Here is a 13,803-nt window from a genome sequence, read left to right as displayed (position 1 = left end):
CATTTATTTTCTGCCCTCTGGTGTGCGGAAGGCCAAAGTGACGCCGTCAGGGCCATGCTCCATCTGCAGACACCAGGAAGAATCCTTTCTCAGCTTGCCCAGAGTCGGGGGCCCCAGGGTCTGCCTTACTTGGGCAGCATCGCTCCGTCTCTGCCACTGTCGTCACTTGACCATGCTCCGCCTCTCCAGCCTCTTTCTTTCTCTCAGGAGCACATCTGCCATTGGTGTCAGGTCGACCTCCAGACTAGGGTGATTTTATTCAGAGACTCTTAACTTGACCACACCTGCAAAAATCTTATCTGTAAACAAGGGTCCACTCACAGGTACACCCCGGAGCCCGGACTTTGGCCCCCGCCTCATGACACCTGAGACCCCCGTACCTGTCTGAAAACACTTGATTTGGCTCCCTCAGTCTCTCCGGCTGGGCTCCATGGCCGTCAGGGAGGATGCCACTGGCCCTGGGTCCCCAGGACACACACCCACCTCAGTTCTGGCCTGAGCATCCGGCAGATGGTGTCCTGTTGCAGGTGAACAGACAGTGGCAATCAGTGCCTCCCACCGGGCCCCGCGGGAGGCCTCCTTTGCCACAGAGAATCCTCAAGCAGTGCTTGATCTTTGCGGAGCTCAAAGCTCATTGCAATCAGAGTCGAGTGTGGGGAAGAGGCTCACAGCAGCTCACAGTCACTTTCAAAATCTGACCCCGTTTTTAGTCCTTTCTAAGAAATAAACACTTGTGAACTCTCCAGATCTTCCTTCTGAAGTGAAAAGCTGGTTCTCTCCCGGTCGTTGAAGGTGCTGTCCACCTTGCAGAAGCCAGGCCTGCTCGCCAGAGTTGCTCATGCTTCCACCGTGCTTTCTGGCCTCTGGGTGTGCATGTCATTTGAGGAGAAAGCTTGTGAAGATTGTCCCCCACCTTAGGGAGTCTGTGGGTAGTAGGGGGTCTCCGCTCCCAGCTGGACTCCTTGAGCAGGGAGAGGGTCAGGCAGATGTCCTGGCACTCTGTGAAGGGTGACCTTTCCCATCTCTTCTGTTTGGGAAAATTGCAGGCATGTTAGAATGCTTCAGAAAGCAATATAGTGCCATCCTGCTTCCAAGATGGATTTAAAATGAAAACCACATAGGAAGGACATAAACCACTGTGTCATCGTGAGCCAGCCTAGGGCCATGGAGGAGGGAGAACACGCCATGACTTACAATGCACGGCGGCTCCTACAGTGCACAGCTCCTGGGCTGCCCCTGTGTCCTGCACTGGGCCCAGAGTCCATGGTGTCACTATCCCTGACATTGAGCTCAAGGGCCCTTCTTCTCCAGATCCTGGAGGAATGAAGAAAGGAGACCCAGGAGACCCTCAGGTGCCAACTGTGCCAGTCTTGGTCCCGGGACACAGAAGGAGCCAGTGTTTGTCTCCAAGATCATGAAAAGCTCTCTTGTGTTTCTCATTGTTGTTGTTGTTGGCTGTCAAACCATTTGCAACTCATAGAAACTCCATGTACTACAGCTCTGAAGGCTGTCCTATCTTGAGCCAATCTTACTGTCTCTGACACATGTACCCCCCCATTACCCAGTTACTGAGTCAACCCATTTCAGCCAGGGTCTTCCTCTCTTGCACTGTCCCTCCACCCTTCCAAGCATGATAGCCCTCTCCAAGGACTGGTTCCTCCTGGCAACATGCCCAAAGTATGTCAGACAGAGCTTCAAAATCCTTGCCTCCAAGGAGCGGCCTGGTCTCACCCTCTCATGGATCCATTTACTTTCCTACTTAAAGGGCAAGTCAGATGACCGTGGTAGGTGGGTCTTAGAGAAGTAGCTCCCCATCTTTAAGCCTCCTGTGAGGCTGTCTTCAGAGCTGCTGCTGTTGAAGAAATGGCAGAGACCAGCATGAATTTTAAAAAAAAAATTAAGTTGACGCTTCTCATTCAAACTTGAAGAATGCCAAAGCCCCTCAGAGTGGTGGAGAGCAGAGCCGTGTGGAGGTGGACGGTGGTGCTGGGAGCAGTGAGGACCAGAGAGGCTGTGTGAACTTCCTCAGGTCTACCAGGGCAGTGAGGGCCAATGCGGGCCACCAGTGGCTGAAGAAAGAGCAAGGCCTTGGGTTGCACTCCAGAAAGGCTGTAAAGGGGCATTGTTGGCTCAGAGTCTTCAGATTTTGTCTGGGAAAGTTGTCAGGATTTGGGCTGATCTGCAGGGAACCATTTCCCTTGGAGTGTCTCCACAAAGACAATGAAGGGCCGTGAAGATTTCTAAGGAGGTGCCCCAGGGCACCCTTCTTGGTGCTGAATCCCAGACTGACCGGACCTTCTGACTGCATGCCACTTTGAATCATTGTTAGACAAACTGTAGCCCCCCTGCCCCTCGTGTTTTAGAAATACAAGTCATGGCAGTGGGAGGGGTGCAAGGGGATTGTATACCAAAAAGGAATTTTTCTTTTGCTTTTCAAAGAGAGGAGCGAACTGGGTGGAGAGGGCTGGGCAGGGAGAAAAGTGCAATGATGAATGAATGGAAATCCAAAATCTCTGTAAATGTTCATTAAAATTTATGACATAAATTTAAAATTTTTTTAAAAAGAAGTACAACTTTTTTGAAGCACAGCCACGTTCATTCCTGTGTCACGACGTATGTGTGGCTGCCTTCCTGTGATGCTAGCAGAGGCCATGGGACCCACAAGCTTGAACTACTCACTACTTGGCCTTTTCCAGAAAGAGCTTGCTGACTCCTGCTTCCAACTCACTTTTTTGCAATTTGGATCTTTTTGTTCTTGGTTAGGTAGTTTACAAATCCAGTTGTGAGGATGGAAGAAACGGGTCTCTCAAGATCACTGGAGAAGCGGCATTAGATTCTGGACCCAGCCCTTCCAATGGCTAGAACCAGGGTCCCAGGCAAAACTTGCAGGTGATTGTTGTAATGAGACCTGAGTATTGACTGCCGGAGGAGGGGAAAAACCCCTGTAGGGAGGATGGCCATTGGATATCCTCATCCTTAGTTTAGTCAGGAGCTGCTATAACAGCTGCTTCTCCAGATGTGCCAACATCTGACACCAGCACTCCTCGTCCAGTTAGCCTACAGTATCACAGGGGTGCTTGATTTGGATGTCAAAGAAAAGGTAAGAAAGTCCCACGCACCCGAGTTCTTGATCAGAGAAGTGTTCCAAAGCCTCAAGACTCCATCTAATCCACAGTGAGCCTGAGGAAAGCCCGCCTTGAATCACCTCACAGGAGCATCTGTTCTTCTGGGGGAGTCCTTCTGTCCATGCAAATCCTCCTCCGTGTTCAGGGGGCAACGTGTAGGGCTGTGCCACATGCATTGAAAAGTCTCACAGAGGCTTCGCTCGCTTTCTGGATGCTTCTTGAGAAAGCAGAGTTTCTGATAGCCCGCCCACCGTGATTGTGAAGCAGACTAATGTCTGGCGGTCTTGGTAAAGAAAACAGCATTGCAAGAACCAAGGAGATGGTTCTGTTTGCCACACTGTTGGAGCAGGTTTCAGAAGAGCTAGCAGTAGTCAGCGCGTTTGTCTTCTACTCTGAACAAGGATGTGTACCGGTTATAAAAGTGGGAGGAGCTGGGTGCCGACACCACCCAGCTGCAGGGTCAGATGATGGAGATCAAAGTCTTCTGACCAAGGCATTCAACCTTTCTCCACCTCTCCTTTCTTGTGTCTCTCTGTGTCCCCCACCCTCCGTCTCTGTCTCTCCCTCTCCTTTTCTGCTTTCCTCTCTCTCTCTCTCCCTTGTTGTTCTTTCCCCTTCTCTCCCCTCTTTCTCTCCCTTCCCCCCTCTCTCTCTACCTGTATTTCTGTGTCCTCCTCTCTCCCTTCCTCTGTCTCTCTCTCTACCTGTATTTCTGTGTTTCCTCTCTCCCTTCCTCTTTTCTTTGCCCCTTTTCCTTTCCATCTCTCCCCGACTCCTGTCATCCCCCTTCCCACTCGCTCAGCCCTCAAGCCTGGATGACAGAAGAGGCAGCCGCCCTCGGTCCATGATCCGGTCCTTCACGATGCCTTCATCATCCCGGCCCCTGTCAGTGGCCTCCGTCTCCTCCTTGTCGTCCGACAGCACTCCTTCAAGGCCAGGCTCTGACGGGTGAGTGGCCCCAGCAGCAGAGTGCATGGGTGGGGAGGGGCTTGGCGAGTCCCCAGTCAGGGAAGGCAGGGAGCTCACCAGGACCCTGCAGCTTTATGACAACTGAGAGGATTTTGGAATTCTAAATTGTCTCTGAAACTGAGTCTCTCTAAGACTTTGTGATCCTGGTACCTGTATTACTTTTGGGACCTTCTTGAGAAAATAGTTCTTATTTTTTTTATCACTTTAGGCAAGACTTACATCATTTAAAAAAAATATTATTCAACAACAATAAAATATATTAGCACTTCTGAGATGCACATGCTGTGTGACATCCCATTATCCATTCCCGTGTGTGCATCACGCAGACCCCCTCGTTTAGCTTTAACGACCTCCCAACCCCTGAACCGTGAAAACAATTCCTTTTCTATGCATTTGCCTCTTCCAGATATTTCCTTTCAACAGAATCATATCCTATTTGTTCTTCATCTGCCTTATTTCATTCAGTATGTTTTCAGGGCTGTGGTAACTCATAGTAGGCCTTCATTTCTCTCTGTTGTTGTTGTCACCATTGCACGTGTAGAACACATTTTATTTACTCACCCATCTACTAGTCAACACTTGGGTTACTTCTACTTTCCAGTTCTTGTGAATGGTGCTGTCAGACAATAGATGTACATTTATCAATTGGAGTCTCTCCTTCCAAGTCTTTTTGGATATTGTTAGAATGCAAAGAACAAAGTTGTTGTGGGTAGTTGTTGGAGGTTTTGGTTGCTGTCTGTAATATAATAGATACCATATCTAACATGCAACAGGTGTTGATTTGTTGATTCATTTGTACCATGTTGGAAAAATCTAGGTCTCCCAAAATGCCTTCATAATTAAAGTCAATACTGGCATATTTTATCAATAATCTTTTCCTTTTAAACAAATGATTACAAAGAAATGTCTGATGGATACAAAAGGCAACAGAACAGCGTCAGAGGCCCCCCGCCCCATCAGTCACCTTCACTGATGACCAACTCTTGGTTAATCTGTATCTGTATCGCTCTCCTCTGGCCCCTGTGTAATAAGTCCTGGCGGTGCAGTGGTTAGTGTTCACCTGCAAACAGGATTTGTACAGAAAGATATGGCCACTTGCTCCCATGAATATCTATATAGAGTCACCCAAAAAATAGGGTAGCGGAGATTAGTGACAGAGGGATGGGGTCAAAGACGAGGCCAGCTGCCAGGAAGATTTGATGAAACATAGTGACAAAACATATCAATCAACTGCAATTACTTTTCTATAAACATAAAGTGTATAAACCAATTTCAAGATACTTACAGTCTAAGAAATGCTGCACGCAGTTGTCCTCTGTCTCATAGGGTCGCCCTGAGTCAAAACCAACTTGAAGACAACAGGTTTGGTTTGGTTGTCTCCTCCGTATTATTTTGAAGCAAATTATATTATTGTGACATTTTATCCACAAATAATTTAGTAGAATGTCTAAAAGGTAAGAATTCCTTTTTTCAAAAGCATAACTATTTGACCACTCACACATTAAAAAATTAACAGCAATTCTTTATTATTTTGACACTAATTCAGACATTGTAGCATTTCCCCTACAAATATTTTATATGAATTTCCAAAAGGTAGGAATTCTTTTTTCAGAACCATGCCCATACTACCCTTTACACATAAAAAAGTAACAGTAATTCGCTGTTCTTATGAAGCACTGTGGTTTCCAGTTATGTCATAAATGCTGTCACATTCTCACATTTCATTTGAAACAGCGCCCAGCTCAGTTCCCCCTCTAGCCATTGGTCGATGTATGCCTTTATGTCTCTTTTAAACCATGCTTCTCCCGTCCCCACATCTTTCTTCTTGTACCTGTAATGCATTGCTAGAAACATCTGGGTTGCTTCCCTGAAGCATTCCCTGTGGTCTGGATTTTGCTGGTGGCATCGCCCCCTTTGGTCCCGTGCGATGGGCGTCCCCATGCCCTGTCCGTCTGCTCATTGGTACCTGGGTGAGTCTAGAGGCTTGACTAGATGCAGGTTTGATTCAGGGACAAGATGACTTCATGGGTAGTAGAGTTTCCCCTCCATGAAGAGGCTCATCGTGTCTGGCTGTTTCTCTGTTAGTGATGTGAGCACGTGTTGGTAGTGATTTGATAGCCACCCACCCCATCGTGATGGATCAGTTCTGACTCTTGACGTTCTAGGAAGAAAACTGTCTCACAGAAGCAGACTGTGTCTTCTCTGTGCTGAGAGGCGTGGCCGGCGCAGTCACGCATCCAACCTTTCAGATGGAAGCTGGACATGTAACCGTGAGCTTCAGGACCACTGTGGTTTGAGAAGTGGCTTATGTGCATGCTGCCTGCGCATGCCACCTGCTGCACAGCCGTGCTCTCCTGGGGGAGAAAGCAGATGTGACTCTTGAACTTGGCAGTCTGTGTCTTCAGTGAATTTGAGTATCAGTTCTGAAAACAGTGTTTCTAGTTCTGATCCAGTCCATCTGAGTGTGGATGCCCAGTAAAATCAAAGCCACTGCCAGTTCCAGCTTCTGGAGGGCTGTCCTGTTGCAGACGAGCTGAGCTCCAGAGGGGGTTTCTGGCTGTAATCTTCATGACGCCCATCACCACACCTTTCTTGCACAGCCCTGCTTATGAGTTTAAAGAACCCTCAATCCTGGTTAGGAATGGGATGAAAACTATTAACCCCTGCCTGGGGGCCTGATGCCCATGTAACATGTCCAGTTGCTGTCATCATCGTCTTAATCAAAACAATGGCTTTGTTCCTAATGTCTCGTTCAGAGAAGTCACAACTAAGACGAAAATATGACCAGCCATCTAGGTCACTTCTCTTGAAGCCTGTCATCCCCTAAAGAAGGCAGTTTGTTCTCCAAGTGGCCAGGCAGGTGTGGGAAGGTCCCTGTGAGAAACGGGAGCCCACAAGGGCAGGCTTGGCGCCAGCACTGTGCCCACCTCTGTGTTCCTGGTCGCCCTGTGTCTGGGCACCAGGCCTATGTGGGCAGCAGGCAGTTGGAGGGAAAGGTGCTTCTTGAAGCTGCTTCTTCTGCTGTGCTTTTCGGGGGGGTTTGGAGACGACATGCAGACCACAGTTGAAAAGATGTTTCTAGAAATCGCAATGCAGGATGTTTCTTCACCCAGTAGCTGTAACACCTTTTATGAGACCACAGCTCCTTGTAATTGCCATCTTCAGGCCCAGTGTTTTACAATTACAAGATCTTACTAACAATAAGGTCTCACAGGGAACTGTGTTCTAAGGTTTTGGATGTGTTACATTATCTTTGTCCACCTTGGCCCTCTCTCCTCACTCCTTCCTGCTCAGAGGGTGAGATTACAGTCATAGAATTCAGCTCGTATCTGCCCTCCCAATATGACTTAGTAGGACAAGAAAAAAGACGGACAAACCAGTCTTAAAAAGCACCTTTTAGGTATGCCTAAAACTAGCTCAAGACTCATCTCCTCCAGCTCCTCATTCACGTATTTTCGCACCAGTCACTTGGGGTCAGTAGGCAGGAAGGAGGCTGTGTCCTCATTTCATTTTGTAAATGGGGCTGCCAAGCCCCCGGTGGTGAAGAGGATACCAAGGTCCACCAGTTGGCAGCAGGACTGGACCCGACTCTCTATCACTAGCTCCGTTCTCACAGAGCAGTAAACCTGAGGTCGTCTCATGCACCTGTAATCTGCCTGCTTCTCGTTGAGGGACCAAGAACTTTCAACTGATACCTCTGTAATCATAACATAGTTAGAGAAACTTGGTTATGACCAGGGCCTCTAAAACGTCTCTGCCTCAGTAGCTCCCTAACTCCTTTCTGTCTTATTGTGTTTATAAATACAAACATTTCTGTCTGAATTTCTATAAATACTCCCCTTCTGGAATAGATTCAAAATACCATTCTCCTCTCATAAATCAACAATTCCTTAGTACCATAAAATGTCTTATCACACTTCACATTCTTCCATAAGCGTTCTTTCTTCTATCTCAAAAATAAATTTCTTTTGTGACTGTTGTTATTGAGAATATACGGAGCAGAACACACCCATCCAGTAGTTCCTCCGTGTACAGTTCCGTGACTCTGATTACATTCTTCAGCTGGGCAACCGTCCCCATTCTCCTTTGCTGAGTTGTTCCTGCCCCGTTGACATAAACTCACAGCCCACCAGGTTCCTCTCTAATCTTTCCAGTAGCTGTTGTCAAGCCCATAAAAATTCAGAGTCATTACTGTCAAGTTGGAGCCAACTCAGCTGACCCTACTTTGGGTTTCTGAGGTTATAAATTACCTGGGATTTAAAGATTTGTTTAATATTTGAAGATTTTCTCAAGGTGATAGTTTCAGGGGCTCCTCCAGCCTCCGTGACTCCCTGTGGAGTTGGTGTGTTTCATATTTCTTCTCTTTTGATGAGGATTCTATCAGGATACAAACAGTCCAGACACTGAGTTGGTTCGTTTGTTCCCTGCTCCTTTTGTGATCTCATTCCTTTTGTGGGAAAACTCATCTGTTCTCACTCAGCAGGTAGATTAATTGCAGCTGTCATGGTGGAAAGCAGTCACTCTCCTTTGACGGCATCGTGATTGATGGAAACCTTTCCCGTAGGTTTGTCCTGGAGCCTCTCCTGCCAAAGAAGATGCATTCTCGGTCGCAGGACAAGCTGGACAAGGATGACACAGACAAGGAGAAGAAGGACAAGAAGAAAGAAAAAAGGAACAGCAAACACCAAGAGATATTCGAGAAAGAGTTCAAGCCCGCTGACACCCCCCTGCAGCAGTCAGAAGCCGTCATTCTTTCAGAAACAGTAAGTCAGGAGGGACTGCTTCTCACTAGCAGCCCTGTGGTGCTGGGCTAACACGTTGCCGCATACTTTTAAATTGATGACCGTACTTAGAAAAACATTTTTTCCGCTGTAGCCATCATTTACAGCAACGTTTTAAGGCACTCAGCTGCTAACCGTAAAGTCACTGGTTTGAACTCGCAGGAGGAAGATGAGACCATCTGACCCAGTAACAATTTCCAGCCTCAGAAATCCAATGAGGCAGTTCTCTCTCTGCCTTCTAGGATTACAGGGTCACCGTGAGTCAGAATTAGCCCAGTGGCACTGGGGTTTTGAGGTCCCTCATGAAAGAGCTTTGGAAAGAAAACTTCCCAAATGGCAGGAGAAAGCATGGACTTAGGTGGGCAGGGGCCAGGCACATTCGAACATGAGAGAGAAAATGGACTTAGGTGGGTAGGGGCCAAGTGCATCTGAATGTGAGAGAATTGCTGGGAGCACATGGACTTAGGTGGGCAGGGGCCAGATGCACCTGAATGTGAGAGAAGAGCCCTCAGCTGCTGTGTGGGCTCCGGCCCAGCCGGAGTTGGGAGGGGGGTGCAGATCTGCACAGGCTCCAGTCTGTTGTGCGGAGCTGGGTCCTGTGGGTCTGAGCTGACAGCAGCTACCAGCCAGCTGGAGTGTACCAAGAGGCCGGGAACGAAGGGGACAGATCGGGGCATCTGTGAGTGAATCCTTAGCTTCTCCCATTGTTCCGGGTGCCATCAAGTCCATGCCACAGAGCAGAACGGCCCCTGGGCCTCCCCAGCCCGCCCTCTCTACAGGAGCAGATCACCAGGCCTTTCTGTGCAGAGCTGGTGGTGTGTTCAAATTGCTGACCTCTAGTTCAAGTGCTTTGCCACTGTGCACCCATGGCTCCTTGACTCCTGTCAGGACAGACCAGGAGATGAAGCGCACCTAGGGGTTCCAGGGCCTCTGCAGGGTCCCCAGGGCCCCCATCTGTCACCTGAGTGCCCTCTACAGGCCAGTGCAGTCTGACAGACACTCAGGGAGCTCGCATGCCGCAGACACCCAGATGGGGTTCCTGCTCTCTCGTAGATCAGTCCGCTGCGGCCGCAGAGACCCAAGAGCCAGGTCATCAGCGCCATAGGAGGTGAGCGGCGCTTCTCCGTGTCCCCGTCGCCATCCAGCCCCCAGCAGACACCCCCTCCAGTCACGCCGAGGGCCAAGCTCAGCTTCAGCCTGCAGTCCAGTAAGTAGGGCAGCGTTGGTGACTGTCTAAAGTTAGAACACCGTCTGCGCTGGCAGCTTCGGGGGAGGGCTGGGCGAACACCTGACTTGACAGGACACGCGGAGCCAGGGCTGGACTTGAGCAGGTCTGCCTGGAGCCTGTCTGGTGTGTGTCCTTGGGCAGCTGGGCGGTTGTGGCCGAGCTTTCCAAGGACACTTGACGGGAACACAGAGCAGCCCCTCCTTGCAGGTACGGGAGGTGTGGGCAAGCTGCACTTCTGGGCCGAGTGTCATAACTTGGATCTGTGGTTTCGCCCAAGTCTGTGGGTGTATTCACTTCCCAAAGGGGGTTCTGGGGGCATCGTGTGTAGACAGATGTGCTGTTAACCAAAGGCTGAGTCTCTGGTGATTCCAGACCACCAGGAGACAGTCTTCTCCCATGTGATTTACAGCCTCAGAAACAGGGCGGACGGTTGACTGGGAGTTGCTTCTGACTCCACGCCAAGAGAGCAACTCATTCCTAACGGGCCCTGATGGGGTAGTATGTAATGTGAGGGGCTGTAACCAGAAGGGCAGCCCTCGGAACGCCCCAGATGTTCCGGGGAGAAAGAACAGTCTCCTCCCTAAAAACTGTGTGGCCTCGGAACCTGGTGGAGGGTGGAGATGCGTTGGGACGGACTGAACCCGGTGGGTTGGGTTTGGCTTTTCATTCCTTTTCTAAGGCTGTTGAGACAGAACGTTTCCAGTGAGTTTTGAAGGGATACGTCCACGTCTGTCTCCAGCGTAGGTGGTATCCTCGGTCCTCGGTGTTTTTGACTTTAGGGTAAAAGGAGCCGGTCTCGGGGGTGCATCTTCTATCTCTGTGTTGTGTTGTCATCACGTGATCTTGTCTAAAGACACGTTTTCTTTTATCTTCCTAAACATTTAAAAGGAGGTGCTGGGCACCCCCCATGCCTTAACCACAGAACTCCCTTATTAATGGACCACACTTCCCAGCCAGTATTTCTTTAACAAAGGCTTGGGGTTTTGATTTTTTTGCTTGGTTTTTCTTTTTTTCATCAGGTAGGTCTTTGGGGAAAGCTCTAAAAGAGGCCCATCAGTAAAAATGTCAATTTTTCACTCTTTCATGTAAAAGAAAAGCAAATTACTTCTAAGTGTCTCAACAAGGGTTGAGAAAATATTGTGCCTTAATGATTATTCCTGTGTTTGAAAAGCGCTGCTTCTTGAGTTTGCTTTAGAAATCGATGGTACTTGCCCCCGGCTTATTTAAAGCAGCAGCTCCCGCTAACAGCTTCTTCACACCGCCCGGGGAGGGTTGGGAAGGCGGTGGGTCGCACACACTCCGGTCCAAGCACACGCTCCGCTGAGAGCTGCTCTCCAGGTGATAACCGAGGCCAGAGAACAGAGTCCACTTGGTCTTTAAAGCAGCCACCACTACAGCCATGATGTCCTGAGCCGTTAGATGCCGCCGAGGCAAAGGCACCGAGAGGGCATCCAAGGGCCTGGGGAGGTGAGACTGTTCTCACGGATGAGCGCTGCTGCTTTGGAAACGTGCTTTTAGGTTTCCTGGTACTTGATGGTCTCCTCGGTCCTGGCAGCATGGAGGGAATTCCCTAGAAGGCAGAGCTTGTTGAGCATCTATTTATTTCGATTTGCGGATGTCCCATTTTTTGTGAATTAAAGGTTTGTGACAACTCTGTATCCAGCAAATCCCAGGAGCCGTTATCCTGCAGCATGAGCTCACCTCACACCTTTCAGGCATCCTCACATTTCTATCGTGGTGCGCAGTGCCTCAGCCCTGGTCTTAAGATGATCATGAAATTCAGATGGAATTGATTCAAGATCATGTGTTGGTTCCTGTGGACTTATTTTCCTTTTCTTCGGCCTCAATTTGAACTTGCATATGAGGAATTGACGATCTAACCACAGTCTATCAGGGGCTATTGCTTGGAGAAGGATATGATGCTGGGAAGGGTGCAGGGTCAGCAAGGGAGGGGAAGACCCAGGTGGATTGACACGGTGACGGCTGCAATGGGCTCTCGTGTGTCAGGAAGTGTGAGTTTGGCGCAGGACAGAACAGGGTTCCAATCTTCTGTTCATGGAGTCGCTATGAGTCATACTCGACTTGAGGGTACCTAACAATAACAACACATTACCCCAAACATTTCATAGCGCCCTCACACACTTGGGGAGCCCTTGCAGTGGAGGCTGTTGGGAGCTGCACGATAGAAAGGCAGGAGTCGCTTCTGACGATGAAAAATTACACACTTGATGGACCCCTCAGCTGAACCTGAGCCGTGTCTCCCCAAGAGCATCCCTTCATCGGGTTTCTGAGGCTACATACTGGACCAAAGGAGAGCGCCCGTCTCTCTCCCCTGGAGCAGCTGACGGATTTGAACAGCTGACTTTTAGTTAGTGACCCAACACCTTTTACACTACACCACCAGGCTCCTTTAATAACCTTCCCACTCCTTGCCATTGAGTCAGTTCTAACGCAGGACGAGCCTCCTTCATGTTTCCGAGGCTGAAAATCTTAACGGGAGGAGACAGCTCATGTTTATCAGGGAGCCACGGGTGGGTTCGCACCCCTGGAGACTCGAAGACTTTAGCAACACAGGTCAGTGCAGACTAAGCCCCAGAGATGAAAGGATTGTGTAAACACACTCTTCTCCTCTCTGTTGCTGTTGCTGGTGAGTCCTATGGAGCCAGAACCGACCCGAGCCTGACCCTCCAGCAGGTTTTCACAGGTAGGAAATCACTTGGGAGTTGATTGCCCGTCTTTCTCCCACAGAGCAACTAACTGGTGGATTTGAACCATGTGCCTTTAGGCTAGCAGTGCAGCTTCTTACCACTGTGCAACCAGAGCTCCCTATTCCCTGAGAACCACCCCACACCCCCACAATCCTGGTGGCCCACTTAGCTGCGTCCTTCTCTGTGCTGTGGTCTGGGACCGTCCGCCTTGTCTCAGGTCTACCTGGAATGTGTCTGCCCACCCTCCAAGCAGTTCTCCTCTGCTCCAGGAGTGGACATTCCCGTCCCTCGTGGGGGATCACGGGGCCACGGCATGTACATCCTGGTTCAGTGAGGCGTGGCTTTGGTTTTGCAGGTTTGGAGCTGAACGGAATGGCTGGGATGGACGTGGCCAGCGTGCCTCCCCCTCTGCCCCTCAAAGGCAACGTGACGGACTACGGGAACGTAACGGAAAACCAGGACCTGCTGGGCTCGCCAACGCCTCCGCCCCCTCCTCCACACCAGAGGGTGAGTAGAGCACATCCTCCAGAGGGAACCCCCGCCCAGAACATGGCCCAGAGGAAAGGCAGCTGAAGGGCAGAGCTGTGGAGTCTCTGCCCGGACACCACATCCAGGTGTGGGTGTGGAATAAGAAAGTGAGCCCTCCAGATGGCTGTCACCTGCGCGGAGGCAGTTCCACATGAGGAGGAATGTGTATGACACGGGGACTCTGCGAGGTGGCTTTTCTAGAGAGGGTGTGTTCAGCCTTAGAGAATGGATGGCTGTCACTCTAGGGGCCAAGGTCCCATATACCACCCGAGTGCTGGTTGTCCTTGGATGCAGCAAGGCACCCACACCCTGCAGGTGAGAGGCTGTGTGTGGGCGCTAAGATCAGGTACACCTCTGTCCCCTGAGGCCGCTGTCTCCCTGTCTTCTGTCCCCTTCCCTGTGCTGCCTGCTGAGAGCACCTCTCTCCTGTTTGGAAGAGCCAGCCAGCCCCCAACCCAGCAGTG

At 50.0% G+C, this 13,803-nt stretch overlaps 1 protein-coding gene across 1 annotated transcript in view; it reads left to right on the top strand.

Annotated features, from left to right (window-relative positions):
* DOCK1 (dedicator of cytokinesis 1) overlaps window positions 1-13,803 on the top strand; it is a 460,736-nt gene that overhangs the window by 444,197 nt on the left and 2,736 nt on the right. Inside the window, exons 48-51 of the mRNA XM_006880128.1 lie at window positions 3,928-4,073; window positions 8,659-8,857; window positions 9,929-10,082; window positions 13,167-13,318. Of these exons, the coding sequence (XP_006880190.1) occupies window positions 3,928-4,073; window positions 8,659-8,857; window positions 9,929-10,082; window positions 13,167-13,318 (651 nt within the window). The remainder of the gene's footprint in view (window positions 1-3,927; window positions 4,074-8,658; window positions 8,858-9,928; window positions 10,083-13,166; window positions 13,319-13,803) is intronic.

Source organism: Elephantulus edwardii, unplaced genomic scaffold, assembly GCF_000299155.1.
Source record: "Elephantulus edwardii isolate Elephantulus edwardi_28Jun2011 unplaced genomic scaffold, EleEdw1.0 scaffold00006, whole genome shotgun sequence".
Taxonomy (NCBI): Eukaryota; Metazoa; Chordata; class Mammalia; order Macroscelidea; family Macroscelididae; genus Elephantulus; species Elephantulus edwardii.
The sequence above is the reverse complement of the archived record's forward strand: the minus strand, read 5'-3'. Positions and strand labels throughout refer to the sequence as shown.